Below are 17,869 nucleotides of genomic sequence, written 5' to 3' on the forward strand. Positions count from 1 at the left end.
GCGGCGGGTCACACTGGATAGACTTCATGTCAGCGGTGGTCGAGCGACTAAATGCAGTGGTGGAAGCGACGTTTGGGAAATTCCTTGATAACGGGAAATTGAGATTTCATTTGGTTTCAGACCAGTTATGACCATGTTTGTTTTAAAGGTAGTGTGCCACCTTTGAAAGATTTCCCATTTTATTTTTCCTAGGATAAGAAGCTTCTGTTTTTACCAAATATCGCAACAAAAAATCAAAAATGGGCCTGGAATAGTGCCTTTTTCGCCTAAAAGTTTATCGGTTTTTAGATATGTATAACAGCTGTAGTGGGCTCACCTGCAAACAGTCGTCGGCAACAATCGCGAATGCGGCGCACTTGTGACAATAAGCAAAGGTCATTATAGTGTTACGACCATACGACGTACGGGAATGAGTTATCAGCTGTCTAATCGTAGACAACACAATGTCGAGCCTTAAACTGTAAGCCCGTATTGGTATTGTTTCTTTTATTTGGCTGTCGAACATTATTTATGGTTTGAAATATGATTTTATGTAAAATAATTGATATGAAAAAGCCGTCTCATAAGTTATGACCCCATTTCACCACACGCAAGTGGCAGAAATGACAATGATCAGCTGACGCATTTTTCTTGGCCGAAGTCAGAGCGCGCAGCCCGACGCACCACCACCGCACCACAAAGTATGAGCAGAAGCCGCGCCCAAAGCCAGGGCCCCGGTAACGTGAGGTAGCCGAGTCGGGGCAGCGTGCGCTGACCCAAGCCGGGGCCGCAGCTTTGGGCGCGGTCTACCGCATCCCCGCGGGCAGCCCCGGGCTATCACATGACACCGGGAGGACGCGCGGCTCCGGCTTGGGTCAGCGCACGCTGCCCTGACTCGGCTACCTCACGTTACCGGGGCCCTGGCTTTGGGCGTGGTCTACCGCACCACCTAACAGGCGTGTTCGAAACCGCAGGAGCTGATGATGAACGGGTTTATCGAAACTTGATTGGATGAGCATATCGGTAATAGCGATTTCAGTGTGTGCATTTATTGTTCATAGTGGTGTGAAATGTGGTTGGGGTACGACCGACAACCCGTCGGGGCGAATTTCGCACTGGGGTACTCAAAATTTGAAGAATTTAAGACGTTTCCATGAGTTTTGAAGGTATGGATAAGTTCTAAAAATCCGGTTCTCCTTATCTGGGCCATTAACTCCATACGGTCCAGGAAAGCTGGCACACTACCTTTAAACGGCTTGGTTTGTGGACCAAAACTATCCGCGTCTGATAACCTTAAGCCGCTCAAAAGCTGTTCTATGACGTTCTTTTACGCACGACGCTGTTGGGCGCAGTTCAGGCTGAACTGCAGATCACATTACGCGCAGGTGTGGCCGTCAAACTACCTCCACCGACTGCTCTAGGTGTGGGCGAGTTGGCGGGCCTCCACGCGGCCGTCTCCTCCGATCTGCGGGGGCGTCTGTTGTGCCTCCGAACTGTGTCGGGTTTTCTGGCGCCGCACGTCAGCCCCGCCTCCGTCGGTTGGTTCGAGTCCGACGGTGTTGTTGTGCTCGCTGCCAGCGTGAGGCTCCGTCGGCGCCGCTATGGATTCGACGAGTGGCGAGCGAGACGACTTTTGCTGACAGATGTGGGCGCCCGAGGCGAAAATAACTGCGTTTTGGTCGGTGTAGTGCGTAGTTTCTACTGTTTCGCGAATCTTGCATAACCTATGAGCAGACTGATTTGCTCGCAGTGGATCCTTATTCCTGAATCCCTACACCTTTTGGACGCCATTTTTTCTCGTCTCTGCTTCACAGTCATTCGTTTATCCCTCATCTTGTGTCACGTGAACTCGTCAGTGCTGTAGCCCGGATGTCTTATGCTGGTCCCGGATCCACGCGTTCCTGTCGACCTGATGTGATCCACCAGCCCTTGCTCACTTCCCCGTTCGGCTCTAGGTCGCTCGTTTCTCTCCAAGCTAACTCTGCATCCACCACCGTCTCTTCCTCTGGGTGTGAATTACGAGTCGAGACGACTATGACTCAGCTGTGTCGCTCTGACTCATGACCGGCCCGCGGCGGCCCCCGGCCGTCCGTCGCCCGTGCCCCGAGGCGCCGCCAGCTCGGCCCGGGGGCTGCTCTTGGCGTGCGCCGGCCTGGCACGGTGCCAACAGTGGGGCGGTGACCAGGGAGCCGATTGATTGCTGCTGGAGGGGACGGAAGGCGGTGGGGAGGTCAAGGGGACCGCCGAGACCCGCCGGACCCGCGGCTATTGACCGACAGACTGTCTGAGCTGGAACCGCGCTGGCCTTGTCTCCAGGAGACCCAGAGACAAACAAAGAGATGTTTGTGTACATACGGGACGACATGGTGTCGAATCGGTCACACCGTGTTTTACCGTGTTTAATGTTTAAATTATTTTCATTAGACTGTATGTACTGATAACTTGTTTTTTGGACGACGTGCGCGATAGAAAGACAGCGTGAGGTTTCGGGATCTGACCTCTGCCCTCGGGCCAAACGTATTTGTTTTCACCACCGAATGTTTTTTAAGCCCTTGAGGTGTTGACTGTTCTTGATGGCCCAGTGATGTCATCTGTGCCCTGGGGATTGAGTACGATATTGGTTTTACCCTTTCGTCACTGAGCCGTGTCCTAGTCTGTGATGTGAGACCGTTTCAGGTCAGTCATGTCCTCCTGTGACCTAACGCCACCGTATAAGGTCACAATGCCCACATACTCCCTCTCTGTGCCCTGCCGGCCATGCGTCAGGTCACGTCTCTCGCACGCCGCTCACGCCTGCGCCGGTCGCGGCCGGTCGGACAGGCATCAGTGCGTGTCGACCACAGCGGCTGAATATGTATGGCCGGCTCTGGAGGCGACCTGACCCGTTTAGCGCCGTCACACTACGCCGGCCGTGGGCTGTCGCTGGGCGATGGGTGATGGGAAAGGAATGCTGGGCGCGGGGCGAGCAATGCTGGGTGCTGGGTTGGTAACTGATGGAAGGTGGGAGCTGGGAGCTGGGAGCTGGACGGCGGGATTGTCATGTGAAGTTCGCAGTGTTCGTATTCGTGAACTTGAAGTTCGGTACGGTGCAGGATCGCGGGAAGCCGAGAGCCGGACAGTAGCTAGATGTTGAGCCATTCTCGCTCACTGCCTCGCTGATAATGGGTCAACGCAGTACGAAGAACGGCCACCGTCCATTGTCGCTGTGCGGATATGCAGTGGCCGTGAACGCTATTTCGGTGATAACGTTGACAGCTGGGGCATTCCACGTCAAATCGAACAAAAATCGGCTGTTTTGCACCTTACCATCAGCGATTTCATTATAAATTTGTGAGTGAGTTCCTGTGTCGCCTCGAACATTACATTGATGTTTTTTTGCACATTCTGACCACAGGTCTTCTAAATATAGGGCATCGAATTTTTACAAAATGTTGCATATTTATATTTTTGAACGACCATAACTTTGGTTGTACTTGTTTGATTTGAATGAAATAAACCTTACTGTTTAGGTAATTTCTTAAGAATTTGTTTAGAATTGCACCTACTTAAATATATGACCTTGAAATTTGCTTAACTCTGTTCTTAAGCACAAAAATTGAAATAGCAAAAAACACGTCACCTTCGATTTGGCTAATTTTCATATATTTTATTGCCTACCATATTCTTAACAACCTGTGAAAAAAATTAGAGTGGGCCATTCATAAGTTTTGAAGAAAATGGCACATATGCAAACGTATGTTAGCACGCGCAGTGGAGGGGGAAGAGTGAATTTCAACCCACTCCTCCTGCTTTTCGCCAATATCTCATAGTATTAATGCGAAATTAATTGTAGCTACCTGTCCAAAATTGAATTGCACATCTCATCGTGCAAGCAAGAAGAAAATCGGTTCACAACTGGTCTAGTAATAGCGGTGTAAAGGGAACATCCTGTCGCCGCGGCGACGCGGCGACTCGGCAGCCGGCGCCGACCGCTAGCCGCCGCACACAGGGCCGATCGCCAGGTCTAGCACGACATGGGCAAAAAAATCGAACTTTGTGGATGTGCAATAAAACCTATAGCAATTTGTTCAAAAATGATCATACTGCATTGCTGTGGTCTTTGTTTTCCAACACAATGGCTATTTCATGGCGAAAACTCAGCTTAAACACGAACTTCGGAATCGTTTGGACCGAACTCGTCCCCCGCACTCTTCGACAACGTATCTTTGATCCACGAAAACAATCACAATTTGAGGAGGAATTCCACATTTATATACATCAAACGATAGCTCCGGGTCTGCAGAACACACCTAACCACATGAAAATGGCGAACTCTTACTTGGTTATGATGTATAGGCACCGCAAAAATTTAAAAACGAAAATATAATTTCACATAATTGATGTCACACACAAATAGACTTTTAAAAAAAGTACCGCAGAGTACCGCTTCGAAAATCTCGCTACATGTCAATGATTCATTGCACTACAAGATCCGACAGTCATTTTTTGCGACTTTTTGCGACTTTGGATGTAGCAGCGCCAGCCAAACATCAACCCGCGCCGGACCGGTGCTCGGCGTCAAACGCGCCGGGCCGGGAGGTGTTGATTGAACACTCCCCTTCTAACTCGGCTCTTGGGCCACATAGCGACACGTAGTAAGTGGCATTCGAAAGAGCGCCCGAAATTCCAGATGGAGTAATTAGTCATTTCTAGGTCAGGTCAAAGGTCACGTCACCAGAGGTCATCAAAGGTAGAATGTTGCAACATTTATCAACATTTATCGAAAACCGGCTCTTACATCGGGGACCAATAGAGCTACATCGTTGCGGAAAAGTGCATTCAATTGCTCTTTTAGCGGTCTTTCTGAAATAAGCCCTCAGATTTGGCTTAACCCTCGCCCCTAGTGGTGTTTTTCCAGCCGCGAACGTATACGTTCGCTGGACGTATACGCTGGACGAAAGCCGTTGGACCCCCCGCCGTTTCGCCCCTGATCGAGCTAGAGCTTCGCGGAAAAGACGAGCGTGTTGCCCGTGACAAGAGGAAGCTGATGATACCCAATTGTAAGGTCCTAGGTCATCGATTGACCTTCCAGGTCAGGTCAATGACCCAAAAGTCGGGAAAATCGGGACCTGTTAGAACGTCGTAAAGGGTGGCTGCTATGGTTTTTTTTTGGTGCTGATCACGAATATAATATTATTTACGGTCATAGATGATGTCTTCATACATTTAGGCCAGGTCGGGTCAGGTCAGGTCAGGTCAACTAGTAAGGGTTTTGCCGGGTATTTGCAGTAGGTGGCAACCGCCTCTGACAGCTTTGTAACATGTTACGAAGGCACCAAAGCTACATAGTAAATGTTCAAATGGTTACTAGATTCGAATTCAGCTCCAAAAACTAGCCTAGAAACATGTAAAACTCGAAAAAGTGAACCAAGGTCATCAAAGGTCAATGACCTTACATGACCTTCTGGTGACCTTGACACCCATTCTAATGCATGGGAGCAACATAATATCCCATGTTTGAACGCTTTAAAGGTAGTGTGCCAGCTTTCCTGGACCGTATGGAGTTAATGGCCCAGATAAGGAGAACCGGATTTTTAGAACTTATCCATACCTTCAAAACTCATGGAAACGTCTTAAATTCTTCAAATTTTGAATACCCCAGTGCGAAATTCGCCCCGACGGGTTGTCGGTCGTACCCCAACCACATTTCACATCACTATGAACAATAAACGCACACACTGAGATCGCTATTACCGATATGCTCATCCAATCAAGTTTCGATAAACCCGTTCATCATCATCTCCTGCGGTTTCGAACACGCCTGTTCGGTGGTGCGGTAGACCGCGCCCAAAGCCAGGGCCCCGGTAACGTGAGGTAGCCGAGTCGGGGCAGCGTGCGCTGACCCAAGCCGGGGCCGCGCGTCCTCCCGGTGTCATGTGATAGCCCGGGGCTGCCCGCGGGGATGCGGTAGACCGCGCCCAAAGCTGCGGCTCCGGCTTGGGTCAGCGCACGCTGCCCCGACTCGGCTACCTCACGTTACCGGGGCCCTGGCTTTGGGCGCGGCTTCTGCTCATACTTTGTGGTGCGGTGGTGGTGCGTCGGGCCGCGCGCTCTGACTTCGGCCAAAAAAATGCGTCAGCTGATCATTGTCATTTCTGCCACTTGCGTGTGGTGAAATGGGGTCATAACTTAAGAGACGGCTTTTTAATATCAATGATTTTACATAAAATCATATTTCAAACCATAAATAATGCTCGACAGCCAAATAAAAGAAACAATACCAATACAGGCTTACAGTTTAAGGCTCGACATTGTGTTGTCTACGATTAGACAGCTGATAACTCATTCCCGTACGTCGTAACTCTATAATGACCTTTGCTTATTGTCATTATTGTCATTATTGTCATGTGCGCCGCATTCGCGATTGTTGCCGACGCTTGTTTACAGGTGAGCCCACTACAGTTGTTATACATATCGAAAAACCGATAAACTTTTAGGCGAAAAAGGCACTATTCCAGGCCCATTTTTGATTTTTTTTTGCGATATTAGGTAAAAACAGAAGCTTCTTATCCTAGGAAAAATAAAATGGGAAATCTTTCAAAGGTGGCACACTACCTTTAAACCAAGAAAAGACTGCAAACCCGCGGCTAATGCGAGCCGACACGCTGAATCGCGATTCCGGCCAAACATGGTCTCGAAAGAAGGTCACAGGTCAAAGATCATGAAGGTCAGGGTCATGAAATTTTCAGCTTAGCTGTAAAAGTAGTTATCGCGAGGGCACTGAAAGTTTCGTTGCGATCGGCCGCTTTTTACGTGAATTACTCGCGAAAAACCAAGGGTTCCGTTCGAAGATTCAGGCCCTGTCGCGCTAGAATGGCATATCGGCCCACTGTGCGCCGCCTGAATTGTAGACTGTACCGGGACGGAACGGAACGGTTCCGGCTTTACATCGCGCTCCTTACCACTGATTACGCTCGATTCGCGTCAAATTTTGTGAGAAGACTAAAAAATGTACAGGCAATCTTATGGTGTAAGAATTTTGAAAATCGGTTGGTAAACAATTGAAATATGAACGTGTAAACACAAAATTGTGATCGCTGCGTTTCCCGCGTCGGCCGATCCCGCCTCAGCCGGCGACATGTTACTCTTAGCAGGTCTCAACTGCCATATTTATTATTGGATTAACTAGAAATTCCCCATACATACTCAAAAATGTATATTCTTTCGTATAGTGAAGATAAAAAGACGTGAAGATATCGTTGCGTGATAATGTTTTCGTTGAATTTTTGGCTTCATGATGCATTTCCACACGGCTCAAAATTCACCGCAAAATACCGTTTGCCTGAGACACTTTTACTATGGAACTTGAATGCTTGACTACGATGACTATGTATTTCCATTCTCGCAGAGTTTGGGATATCACTAATCAGCAATCATTCATTTAAGAAAGTGTACACTAGGGTGTGTCACTAATCGCAATGCAAGGTGCTCCATCGATTTTATTGTGCTCCACTCATGTGGAAAGGGCGTGGCATTGTTAATTTCCCGCAAATTTTAACCCCCAGGCGGCGCCGAGCGAGAGAAGTTTGCCCTATCTCACAACATAGGCGACCCTAGCGCCCCTGGCGGCTGTTTGCGAAACTAACAGGCCGTTGACTGTATGGGCTTATCCCTGCTCTCTGTAAGCGCGTCTAGGGACAAATAATAGTATGGGCAGATTGCAGAGAGTGCAAGCTAATGACGAATACCTATAATGAATACAATATATTGTCACAGGGGCCCAGGAACATTCTTCAAGTTGGGGTGCAAGCCCAAAATACCTGACATGACGCATATGAAATAGTAGCGTAGTCAGGGGGTTCCAGGACTCAGGAGGCACGTGCCATCTAGTTCCCCCCCCCCCCCCCTATCGCATTCAGAGGACCCCTCGGGTCGGAGGGGCTCTGTGGCACCAGTTTACCGCTCAGGGTCTATGCTGGCCATATTTCGATTAAGAAAGAATAGGGCTCGTAACAGCACCTCGTGAGTCCAAAGAAGCCTCACTAAATTGTCCATGAGGGTTACACGCCGGCTTCTGAAGGCTACTGGCGGCCTCTGAGGGCCCTTTACCGGCCTCTTATGGCCGCTAGCGTGCCTCTGAGAGTTCTTGCCGGCCCAAGAGGGGCCATATCTAGGGCCTTACGCCAACCTGTAATCAGTAATGGCCTCACGGCTCACACCAATGTCTCTGACGGCCCCATTACGACGACTGTGAGACTGAGGGCCCTCACTGGTGCTTATGAGAGCCCACCCGGCCATAAAGACCCCTCCGGTACCAATTGACCTCTGAGGGTCCACGCTGACTATATTTCAGCTGAGAAAGACCTCACAGGTCTCGTAAGAGCACCTCATGAGCCCCTAAGTAGCCACACTAAGATCTCCGTCAGGGTCTACGCCGGCTTCTGAGGATCTCATAACGGAGACCGTGAGGGCCCTCAGCAGGGCCTCTGAGGGTTCACAACCAGCACCTCTGAGAGACCCACACCAGTGGTTCTAAGGGCCCATAAGGACACCACTGAGGGTCCCCCAAGCCAGTGCCACACCATTCATGCAACCCTATATTGGTGGCTCTGAGGTACCCACACCTGCGCCTGTGAGGGTTCGGCAAAAGCATATCTGACGGCCACCTACCTGCAACTCTGAGGGCCCTACACCAGAGACTGAGGGCCGCACTGGCGTCTCAGAGTACCTTGTCGGTATCTAAGGACCCCACAGGGCTTCTGAAAATGCCGCCGGCCTCTGTGGGCCCCTTGCCGGTCTGAGGTCCCCCTCCCCGGTCGTTGAGGGCCCCCTGCCGACTTTTAAAGGGTTCGCACCAGCAGCTCTAAGGGTCACACACCCACATGTAACGGACCCACACCAGTGTCTCTGAGGGTCCACAACGGCGTCTGTATTCTGTGAGGACCCTCACCGGCGCTTATGAGGGATTCACACTAGCACCTCTGAGGGGCCACACGGGCGTCTGTGAGGACCCCACACCAGTGCCTCTAAAGGCCCCTAATTGGAGGCTCTGAAGGCCCTGCATCGGTGATACTGAGGGTCCTACCAAAGGCACAACACAAGCCATTAGTCTCCTTCTGAGTCCCACACGCCGCCCTCCCACCATAGGCGGCGGAACGGGGAGGGCACCGGGGCACCGTGCCCCCTCTGATTTGGGCATTTTAACATTAGCCCTATGGGCGTTGCATGGAAAGAATGGGACCAAAAGTCGGCAGTGTCCCCCCCCCCCTCCACTTAATTGAAGGTGTTCCGCCGCTACTGCCTCCCACCGGAGCGAGTAAACCTGTATCAATCAACGACTTTACCACCGTTGTACGTCATAATGTTCTCATCACGCCAAATCAAATACCATCTGGAACCAAAATGGTCCAGTATAAAATCTGGCCTACCAAAGTTATGATCAAGTTCAGATAAAATCAAAGTGGGATGACAATAGCAGGTGTTCTTAAATCGATGCCGAATCAGCAGAAACCATTCACATGCAAGAGAAATACCTTGTGCTGATGTTTATATAAAAACAGACATGTAGGTCCATAAAAGGGAGCAGAGATTCTTCATCGTTGCATCAATGTTGAGGGGGCGGCGCCCACTCGGCTCTCAAGTTGGAGGGGGGGGGGGGGCAAGCGCCCCCACTGCCCCCCCCCCCCTGTTCCCAGGGGTCTATGCAGTGAACGACGCTACAAAAAAAAACATGTGACACCTAATAGCAGGCACTATAAACATGCGCTCGTACGTATCCCGTCAGACCAGGACGGGGATCGGGGGTAGTACTATGCAATATACATTAACACAGAACTATTTCGTGCTTTAAGATGCATAACATCACATTTTCACCAACATTCTGAGTGCCAGACAAGCCAACAGCAAGGCGTCATTTCGGTAAAATGCATTTAATGATGATCGTAAGCTCACAAAGCATAACAAGCGTGTTAGTTCAAAACATTGCCGCTAGGGGCGCTGAGGTCGCTAATGCTGAGAGATAGGCCAAAGTGTCGGCGGTCGGCGCCGCATGGGTGTTAATATTTGGGGGAAATAAAAAATGTCACACGGTTTCTACGTGTCTGGGGCACCATAAAATCAGTGGAGCACCATGTTTTGCGAAAAAAGTGCCCAAAATGACACACCCTAGTGTACACAAGCAAGCATGTCTTGACTCTGCCTTTCAAGGTCACGCGCGGTTGCGTGATGTTGATGCATGAAAACGGCGTTTGCCGCGAGAGTTATGAATGGCCCACTCCAATTTTTTCACAGATGGTTAGGAACATTGTGACGGACATAATATGTAAAAATTACCCGAATCGAAGGTGACGTGTTTTTTGCTATTTAAATTATTCTGTTTTAATTCAAGGTCAAATGCATTTCAAGGTCACTTCAATTTAATTTTATAATTAGAAATCAAAGCCTTATCAATTGCCTACAAGACCCTGTTAATATCATTTTGATACCAGAAAAGGAACCAGAGTTATAGACATTTAAAAAATTGATGTGTGGCATTTTTGGTTATATTCGATGACCTATATCTCAGCGATACTTTATCAAATTTCAAAAATATTATACGTAACTCAGTTTTGAACCATGCCCAGTCTGCCAACAAATTTTCAGAAAAATCGAAGGGGATGACGGATTTCGGTGTTTGATTTGACGTGGAATGCCCCAGCTGAGGCCGATCGCCGAACATATCTGCCGGCTCAAATCGTTCTCAAATAGCCAGTTCACGTGTGCTCCACGTGACCCGTCATTGACTTCCGCCCCCTGTTTGAAGTGCTATACGTTCAGTGTGAAGTTTTGTGAGATGTTCGGTGATCAGTTTTGTGAGACTTTCTGTAAGCGATGCTGCTAAGGAAACCGTACCCTGCAAGATGCCAGTATTTGGATAACCAAATGACCTTTAGCGGTGTATATCTGGTCTTGGTGAGACCCGGTGCTGGTTTTACAGCGCTGTCTTAGCCAGGTCCGGGTCATGTTAAATCATGCTGAAGTCTAATTTAGCTGGCAGTCGCCAAGCGGTCGAACACGCTATCCGTTGAACCGAGCTCTGTTGAGACGAACGACTCGTCCTAATTGAATATTCCAAAGCCGACCAAACCCGAGCCTTGGGAACTCTGGCACATGTTCTGCGGCCAGCCAGACAACTCCGGCTATCTTTAGCGAGACCTCCGCTCAGACTCATCCGCAGCTGGCAACTTCTCCGCCACCGAGCGGTGCATTAGAGAAGAGCGCTCCCGAAACGCCATATTTGAATATGTGCTCTCAGACTGAATGTGAGCGAGCCCGTCGTTCTCTGTTGTTTCGCTAAAAGCCGTGTGACTGAGGATGAGCACCAGTTCTATCAACGAAATCCTCAGCGTTGGGCTTCAGTTTCTACAAATATACCTCCTCGAAAAGTCCCTTGCTCGGCGACAGGAACAGGAGTAAACATGGTGATCTCACTTAGATAAGCGTCGAAATATACCGGGACCATATGGTATGCCAAGTGCCACCTTATTCCCTTGAAATCCCTTTCATGACATCTCTCTTGTTATAACTCTGTATTTGTCCAGTATATCTCTGTGTATCCTCACTACTGCAGTCTCGCATCTGACTGGCTCGTAAGCTCCACCAGCTGCACTCGCTGGCGGCTTTGTTTGGAGCAAAGCTCAGCGCTGCCGCAGCCACGACTGACGACCCAGACTTGGGAGAGGGACGGGGGGGGGGGGTCAGATCGAAATAGCCCGGCGGTCGGTCGGCGTGGCGTATTTTCACTGATGACGCCGCCGCTAAGCGAGAGGACGGCGAGTCCGAGGAAATCCGAAAACGTGGCCGGGCTGACGGGCTGACCTTCGTTAGTTGTGACTTGTGTCGTCTGTTTTGATGGATCATTGGTCGGAGGGACTCATAAGTAGGGCACTGCAGCGCCAGACCGTGCTATGTAATAATGTATGTGGCTCAGGGGCGGATCCAGCCGATCCGTTTGGGGAGGGCAAAAGTTTAGCCGACCATCGGCGACCCCGACCCACCACCGCACGAGTGACCAAGTTACTTCACAACGCCAGTTACACCATCTTACCGTAAGATGGTGTAAAATGTCGTATGTTAATCTGTGCCCAGCCGCGCTGGGGCTCCTGGATTTTCATGCCCCTGGGGGATGTTTGAACGCCCATATCCCTTCTAACTCGGCTCCTGGGCCACGTAGCAACACGCGGTAGGCGGCGTTTGAATGAGTGTCAAACATAATGACCAAATTACCCCAGTCACTTTTAACCCTATTCCTGGCGGGCTCCGCCGGGACAAGAAACTGGCGGGGGGGGGGGGCGATTCGGCCCCCCCCCCTGAGATATCGAGAACGAAGCAAGATAGCGACAAGCGGTAAACGGCATCGGATACGCACGGTCAAGATCTACAATTTTTACGTAGGTCATTTTCAGGTCAGGTCAAAGATGACGTCACAGGGGTCGAAAAACTCAAAATGGCGGCGCTAGATTTGGAGAGAGTTTTTCTCGAATAACTTTCGAATTAGTCAAGATAGGAACAAACTAAGGGCATCATCGTGATCCTCTCGTCAATCCGCATCGAATGATATATATGTTGACCTCGAAAGGTCAAGGTCAAAGGTTGACCTCAGGTCACGTGACCTCGAGGTCATCATGTATATCATTCGATGCGTCTTGACGAGCTGAACACAATGAGACCATCCACGCGTCTGTATCTTGTTCCTGTACGGAGTTATTGGCCAAAAACCTTTGGTGACCTTTGATGACCTCACATGACCTCACAGCTGCCCAACAGCAAAACAGACCTCAAGGTAGTGAAGGTTGATCGTATATGAAGTCATGTATGGTATATGGGGCCATTCCGACCCGTTTTAGTGGTAAAAACAGGGAGTTGATTTTTCCCCCATTGACTTATAATGGGGAGGTCGCGAAACTGACCTGACCTTAGGTCACCGATATCAAAATTCCGAGATATACAAATTGCACATACTGGTACCCTAACTAAAGCCTGAAGAGAAGAAATTGATCGGTCAAAAACTCTAGCTCTGGCGTGATTGCAAACTTTTCTGAGGTAGGGTCACCAAACCGCCTCTGGTGACCTGACCTGAGGTCAGATCAACTCAAAATTTTCAGACATGTTGCGTAGAAGCCTTGTAGGAAAAGTCAGAAAATTTGAGCTTCCTAGCTCAACGCGTTTGGGAGAAATAACCAAAAAACCTCAGGGGGGGGGGGGGCTCCAGAGGCCCCCCCCCGCCAGGAATAGGGTTAAGGTCAGGTCAGATCACCAGAGCCCATCAAAGGCCAAATCCCGATAATATTTAGGCCCAGTTTCGACAATTTTTGAAGAACTGGCGCATAACTCGGAAACGAATAGAGCCAGAGCGCCCCAGAAAAGCTAATTTGATAGCACTGTTACTGCTATTTCTGGATAATTCGCTCAGATTCGACCTAAGATCAACGGTTTAGCCTCCGGGGGAAACTGCCATAATATACACTATTTTTACGGGAACGGATTTTCTGCGATAACTTTTGAATCAAACCTTGTGCGATCTTACTTTTACCGGCATCGTGTAAATTCGGCATTAGCGAATTGCTGCAAACTATTGCATATCTTTCGTGACCTGAGATGATCTCAGGGACATGAGGAGGGGTCACGGGTGCTATTTTCCGGTTCACTGTGTGCTGTTTAGGTTGTAACTCGGTATTGTTAAGAGTGACGTTTCTTATAAATTTAGCACGAATGTTTGAAAGGGCGGATTGACGGGAGCTGGACCTACGCTAAGCAGAGCTTGTTGCGTAGAGCCCGACCCCTACCGTCCGATAGCGTAATTCCGGGTGACAGGAGAATTTAGTTTAACGTTTAACGATGCCAATGTTTTACGTGCCCTTCAAAAACGGACACGGCCTGTCCCACTCCTGACTTTGAATGGCTGCGGCTGCTCCCACCAACCTCAAACCATCCCCGTCAGGAGTCTCAAATATCGAGCGCCGGAGCGACTCAAACCCGGGCTCTCACTACCGGGAGTCCACTGCTTTACCAACTGAGCTACCGGACAGGAGGTTTGCCCCAAAAAGGTGCCTTTCAATTTTCTCTTATTGACTTATAGTGGAGAGGTCGCAAAAATGACCTAGCCCTAGGTCATCGATATAAAAATCATGTGACTAACATTTTGTACATACCCAGTAAACATGCCGACGTGGACCGACGGGGCCGACGTCGGCATGTTTATTGGGACAACGCGCCAAAAATATCAACCGGCGGCGGGATTCGAGCCCCCCAGTCGCCGACGTCGAAATGTTTACTGGGACAACACGCCAAAAGCATCATCCGGCGATGGGATTCGAACCCCGTGTCATTAGAACGCGAGGTTAGTGCGCTAACCACTACACCACGCATCCAGATAGGTAATTTAGTTTGTTTTGTTGGGTTATGCCTTTCGGTCTGACAAGACCATTTCAGAGCCGGAAGGATGATAGAATGGAGACATTGGTCTTCTTGGCGAGCACCCTGGGTCCAGTTCATATAGAGTCCCAGGTCCCATTGCTGTTACGTGACACTTATTGGAAAGGGCGACCCCACAATGGATTCATATAGCCACTCTTACACACCTGCACCAACGTTTCCCAAAGTGTCCCTTTGATAAGTGGCACTTTGGCAAAGTGACACTTGCCGACTGGCCTTTCTATATGAACTGGGCCCGGCCCTGGTGAGTTGCCGGGGCTGAGCCTTCGACCAAAGGATAGGCCGAGCAGCCCCCAAGCACTCGATCACCGCACCCGGCTACGGGCGAGCTCGGCTTACGGGCAATCCCAAATGGGATAAAGTTTCCCGTCCAGTCCGGATCAGGGGTTTGCGGCGTGGAGGAAGCTTTGAGTTTCCTGAGGATATTTTGAATACAGAAGCTCTTTATGAAACATGAAACATGCATTTTATATTATTTTAACGGTCAAAACAGCGGCCGATGTCGGTCCGACGTCGCCCCGACGTCGGCTGGACCTCAGCAATTGATCTCGGTCCGACGTCGGCCCGACGTCGGCTGGACCTCGGCTGGACGTCGGTACATGCGGGCATATCCGACATCCAGCCGACGTCGTGCCGAGGTTGGACCGACGTCGGGCCGACGTCGGCATGCCGATGCCGAGTTGCCGACGTCACCCCGACGTCGGCCGACGTCACCCCGACGTCGGCCGACGTCACCCCGACGTCGGCCGACGTCGGGCCGACGTCGGCATGTTTACTGGGTAGGTACTGTTACCCTTATTAACTGCTGAAAGTTTCAAAGCGATCCGTCACTCGGTTTAGCTATGGCAAGCATTGGAACTGTTTTAGGTTATGTCACTTGACGTAGCACCTACAGCTTAGTGACTTCGTGACCTTGAGAGACCTTGGTCTGACATTTTCAGAACATATGCAAAAAATAAGTATAAAATGGCGGCTAGGCACGTCGCCGTTTTTTTTTTACGCGGAACGCTCCACAGCAATGAGGCTCCCAACAAATGACAAAACTGTGGATTGCTTAGGTAATTTCGAATATATGGTGGTGGGCGTCTTACCCGACTGGGCATCTTGCCCCGTGTTACCCCACACCATGGCCATTGGCCACACTGCATATGCTTATGCATGCATTCAGTTCAGGGGTTCAATCTAATATCAGCATATCGACCCAAAATATCAGCAGCCAGTGGTCAGCTCCTTCCTTCGGAATGGCCGTCACGGAAAGAAGCCCTGCTTTTCGTCCATATAGGCATCGACGCCGTATAAGATTTGCTCATCGCTACATGTTTTGGGAGGGGCAAAAAGATAGTCTTGCCCACACGATTTGGCTTTGGGGAGGGCAAATGCCCTTTTTGCCCTCCCCTGGATCCGCCACTGATGTGGCTAGTGGTGTACGAAACATAATGGCCCACTGCCTTTAGCTGTTATTTTTTTAAATTATATACTTTGAAGCTTGTTCTATTTTTGGGAGGCTAAATCATGCTAAAACGTCGGCTTTGGAGTAAATGCGCTGTTTTGCTGTGATCTGACTCATGCCAAGCTCTGTTGTTAGCTGCTTAATCTTGTTCCTGCGCAGCAACCTCAGTTTGAACCCAGCGACCGTCTGCCCCTACAGGCTGACTCGAAAACTGCGCCGTTATCTCACTCTGACCTCTGTGCCCGTCTGTTCGATAGGTTGACCGGGCACTGTGACCTCTGTGACCGTCTTACCCGGTCATACTGTGACCCCACTCTGACCTCTGTGACCTCTTCTCCGGCAGGTTGACCCGGGCGCTGCGGCATGAGCTCAGAGCGTGGTGACGTCACCTTCTCTCGGCTAGCGAGTTACTCCTCGGCGATGCCAGTCTCCTCTCGACTCTCCCTCTCCGGCTTCTCTCCCTCATCCAGCTACGGCTCGCGCGGCGCCGGCTACCGCGCCTCCAGTCTGGAGCGCGCCGGCTACAGCCCCCTCTCCAGCAAGTTCAGTTCACGACTGTCAGGCTCTTCTTCGTCTGGGTCGTCCTCCCGCCGGCCGCCGCTGCCCACCGGCGACTCTCGCCGACGTCATGAGCCGGCCACAACTCGAGCTTCTCCAGCGCGTCTTCTCGGACGGCGGGACGGCAGCACCGAGCCGTCAGACGCACTGACCGAGGCTCGCCGCTATCTACAGGAGCGCCGCGAGCGGCTGACGCGCAGCGAGAGTCGCGAGCCGGGCGGCTCCTCTCTGCGCTCACTGCTCGCCTCCGAGGGCACGGGCCGACTGCTAGATCGGATCGACTCAAACAGCTCCACAAACGGCACTGAGACACGCCGCTGGCGGACGTCAGAGTCGCAGTCCCGTGAGAGGATCGTTCCCATCACACTCGAGCGGGACCGCGCCGAGCCGACCCGCACAGTCGGGGAGCTTCGACGGCAGTTCGACGCGGCACGCATCGCCGACGCGGCTGCCGACGAGTCAGCTACGTCTTCAGCGGCGGCAGCGGCGTCGACGGCGGGGAAGGAGGCGAGCGACCGCGTGGTGGGCGGCAGGACGGCCGACTCGCCGGCGGTCTCCGTGGTCAGCGGGGCGACGGGACGACAGCGGCCGGCGCCCTCCAGCGACAAGGTGAGAGCCGATGAAACGCGTCATGACGGGATCAGTGTAACGGGTCTGGTTGGTGGGCCAAGTAATTGGCTGTAAATGCTAGGGCGACGACCAACGTATGGATTGTGTCACGGAAGCAGCATACATATTATTCACCAAACATAGTTCGGGATGATTTTCCAGGTTGACACTCTCCTTTGCAGATTTATTTACAAAGCTTCCATTGCAATTTGCACAACTGGAGAGCCGCTCAATAACAAGTGTTTTCTCGGGGAAGAAAGCACTATTAGACCAAACTATTGACACACTGTTGTATTCCGTTTACATCGTCATTGGTCTGCCAAGTAAGCCGGTCTCAGGCTGCCAACACCTAATTTTCTCCCTAATGACTGTGATGACACGTCGTGTGACGCCCGTTCATTCCTCGTCACGGCACGGCGAGCTCCGGGGCCATGATTTGTGGGTCTTCCTCACCTCCGGAGCGTCGCGTGCGATGGCCGTGGAACCTCGGACATACCCTGACGGGGCGTCTGAGTGATGGTGGGGTCGGCGGCACGCGCGAGACTGTCTGAACTCTCCGTCTGTCTCCTAGGCCCTACGGACCCTGATATCCATTACCTCCGCTGTATATTCCTCCGTTGTAGTCTAAGCTACACGGGTGTGTTGCTTTATCCTAGCATCCTAGCACGTCCTATATTGCACCGGCTGGGCAATTCGCAAATCTTGTCTCACAGCTGATACAATATCGCTCTCAGCACCAGATGGCCGATGCAAGAGCCGGCACACCAGAGGCTGTTGTGCCAAGGCCCAAGCCCCCCCCCCCGTTCAACTACCGTTTTTTTT

The 17,869-nt window shown here is 50.9% G+C and overlaps 1 protein-coding gene across 4 annotated transcripts in view; it reads left to right on the plus strand.

The window, feature by feature from the left end:
* The window catches only part of LOC122387114 (ubiquitin carboxyl-terminal hydrolase 2-like), a 45,488-nt gene that overhangs the window by 14,990 nt on the left and 12,629 nt on the right, over nucleotides 1-17,869 (plus strand). For all 4 annotated transcript variants that reach the window (XM_043376990.1, XM_043376987.1, XM_043376991.1 and 1 more), the window contains one exon: nucleotides 16,224-17,047. In XM_043376990.1, the coding sequence (XP_043232925.1) occupies nucleotides 16,244-17,047 (804 nt within the window). In that variant the 5' untranslated portion in view covers nucleotides 16,224-16,243. The remainder of the gene's footprint in view (nucleotides 1-16,223; nucleotides 17,048-17,869) is intronic.

Source organism: Amphibalanus amphitrite, unplaced genomic scaffold (assembly GCF_019059575.1).
Source record: "Amphibalanus amphitrite isolate SeventyFive unplaced genomic scaffold, NRLGWU_Aamphi_draft 000273F_arrow, whole genome shotgun sequence".
Taxonomy (NCBI): domain Eukaryota; kingdom Metazoa; phylum Arthropoda; class Thecostraca; order Balanomorpha; family Balanidae; genus Amphibalanus; species Amphibalanus amphitrite.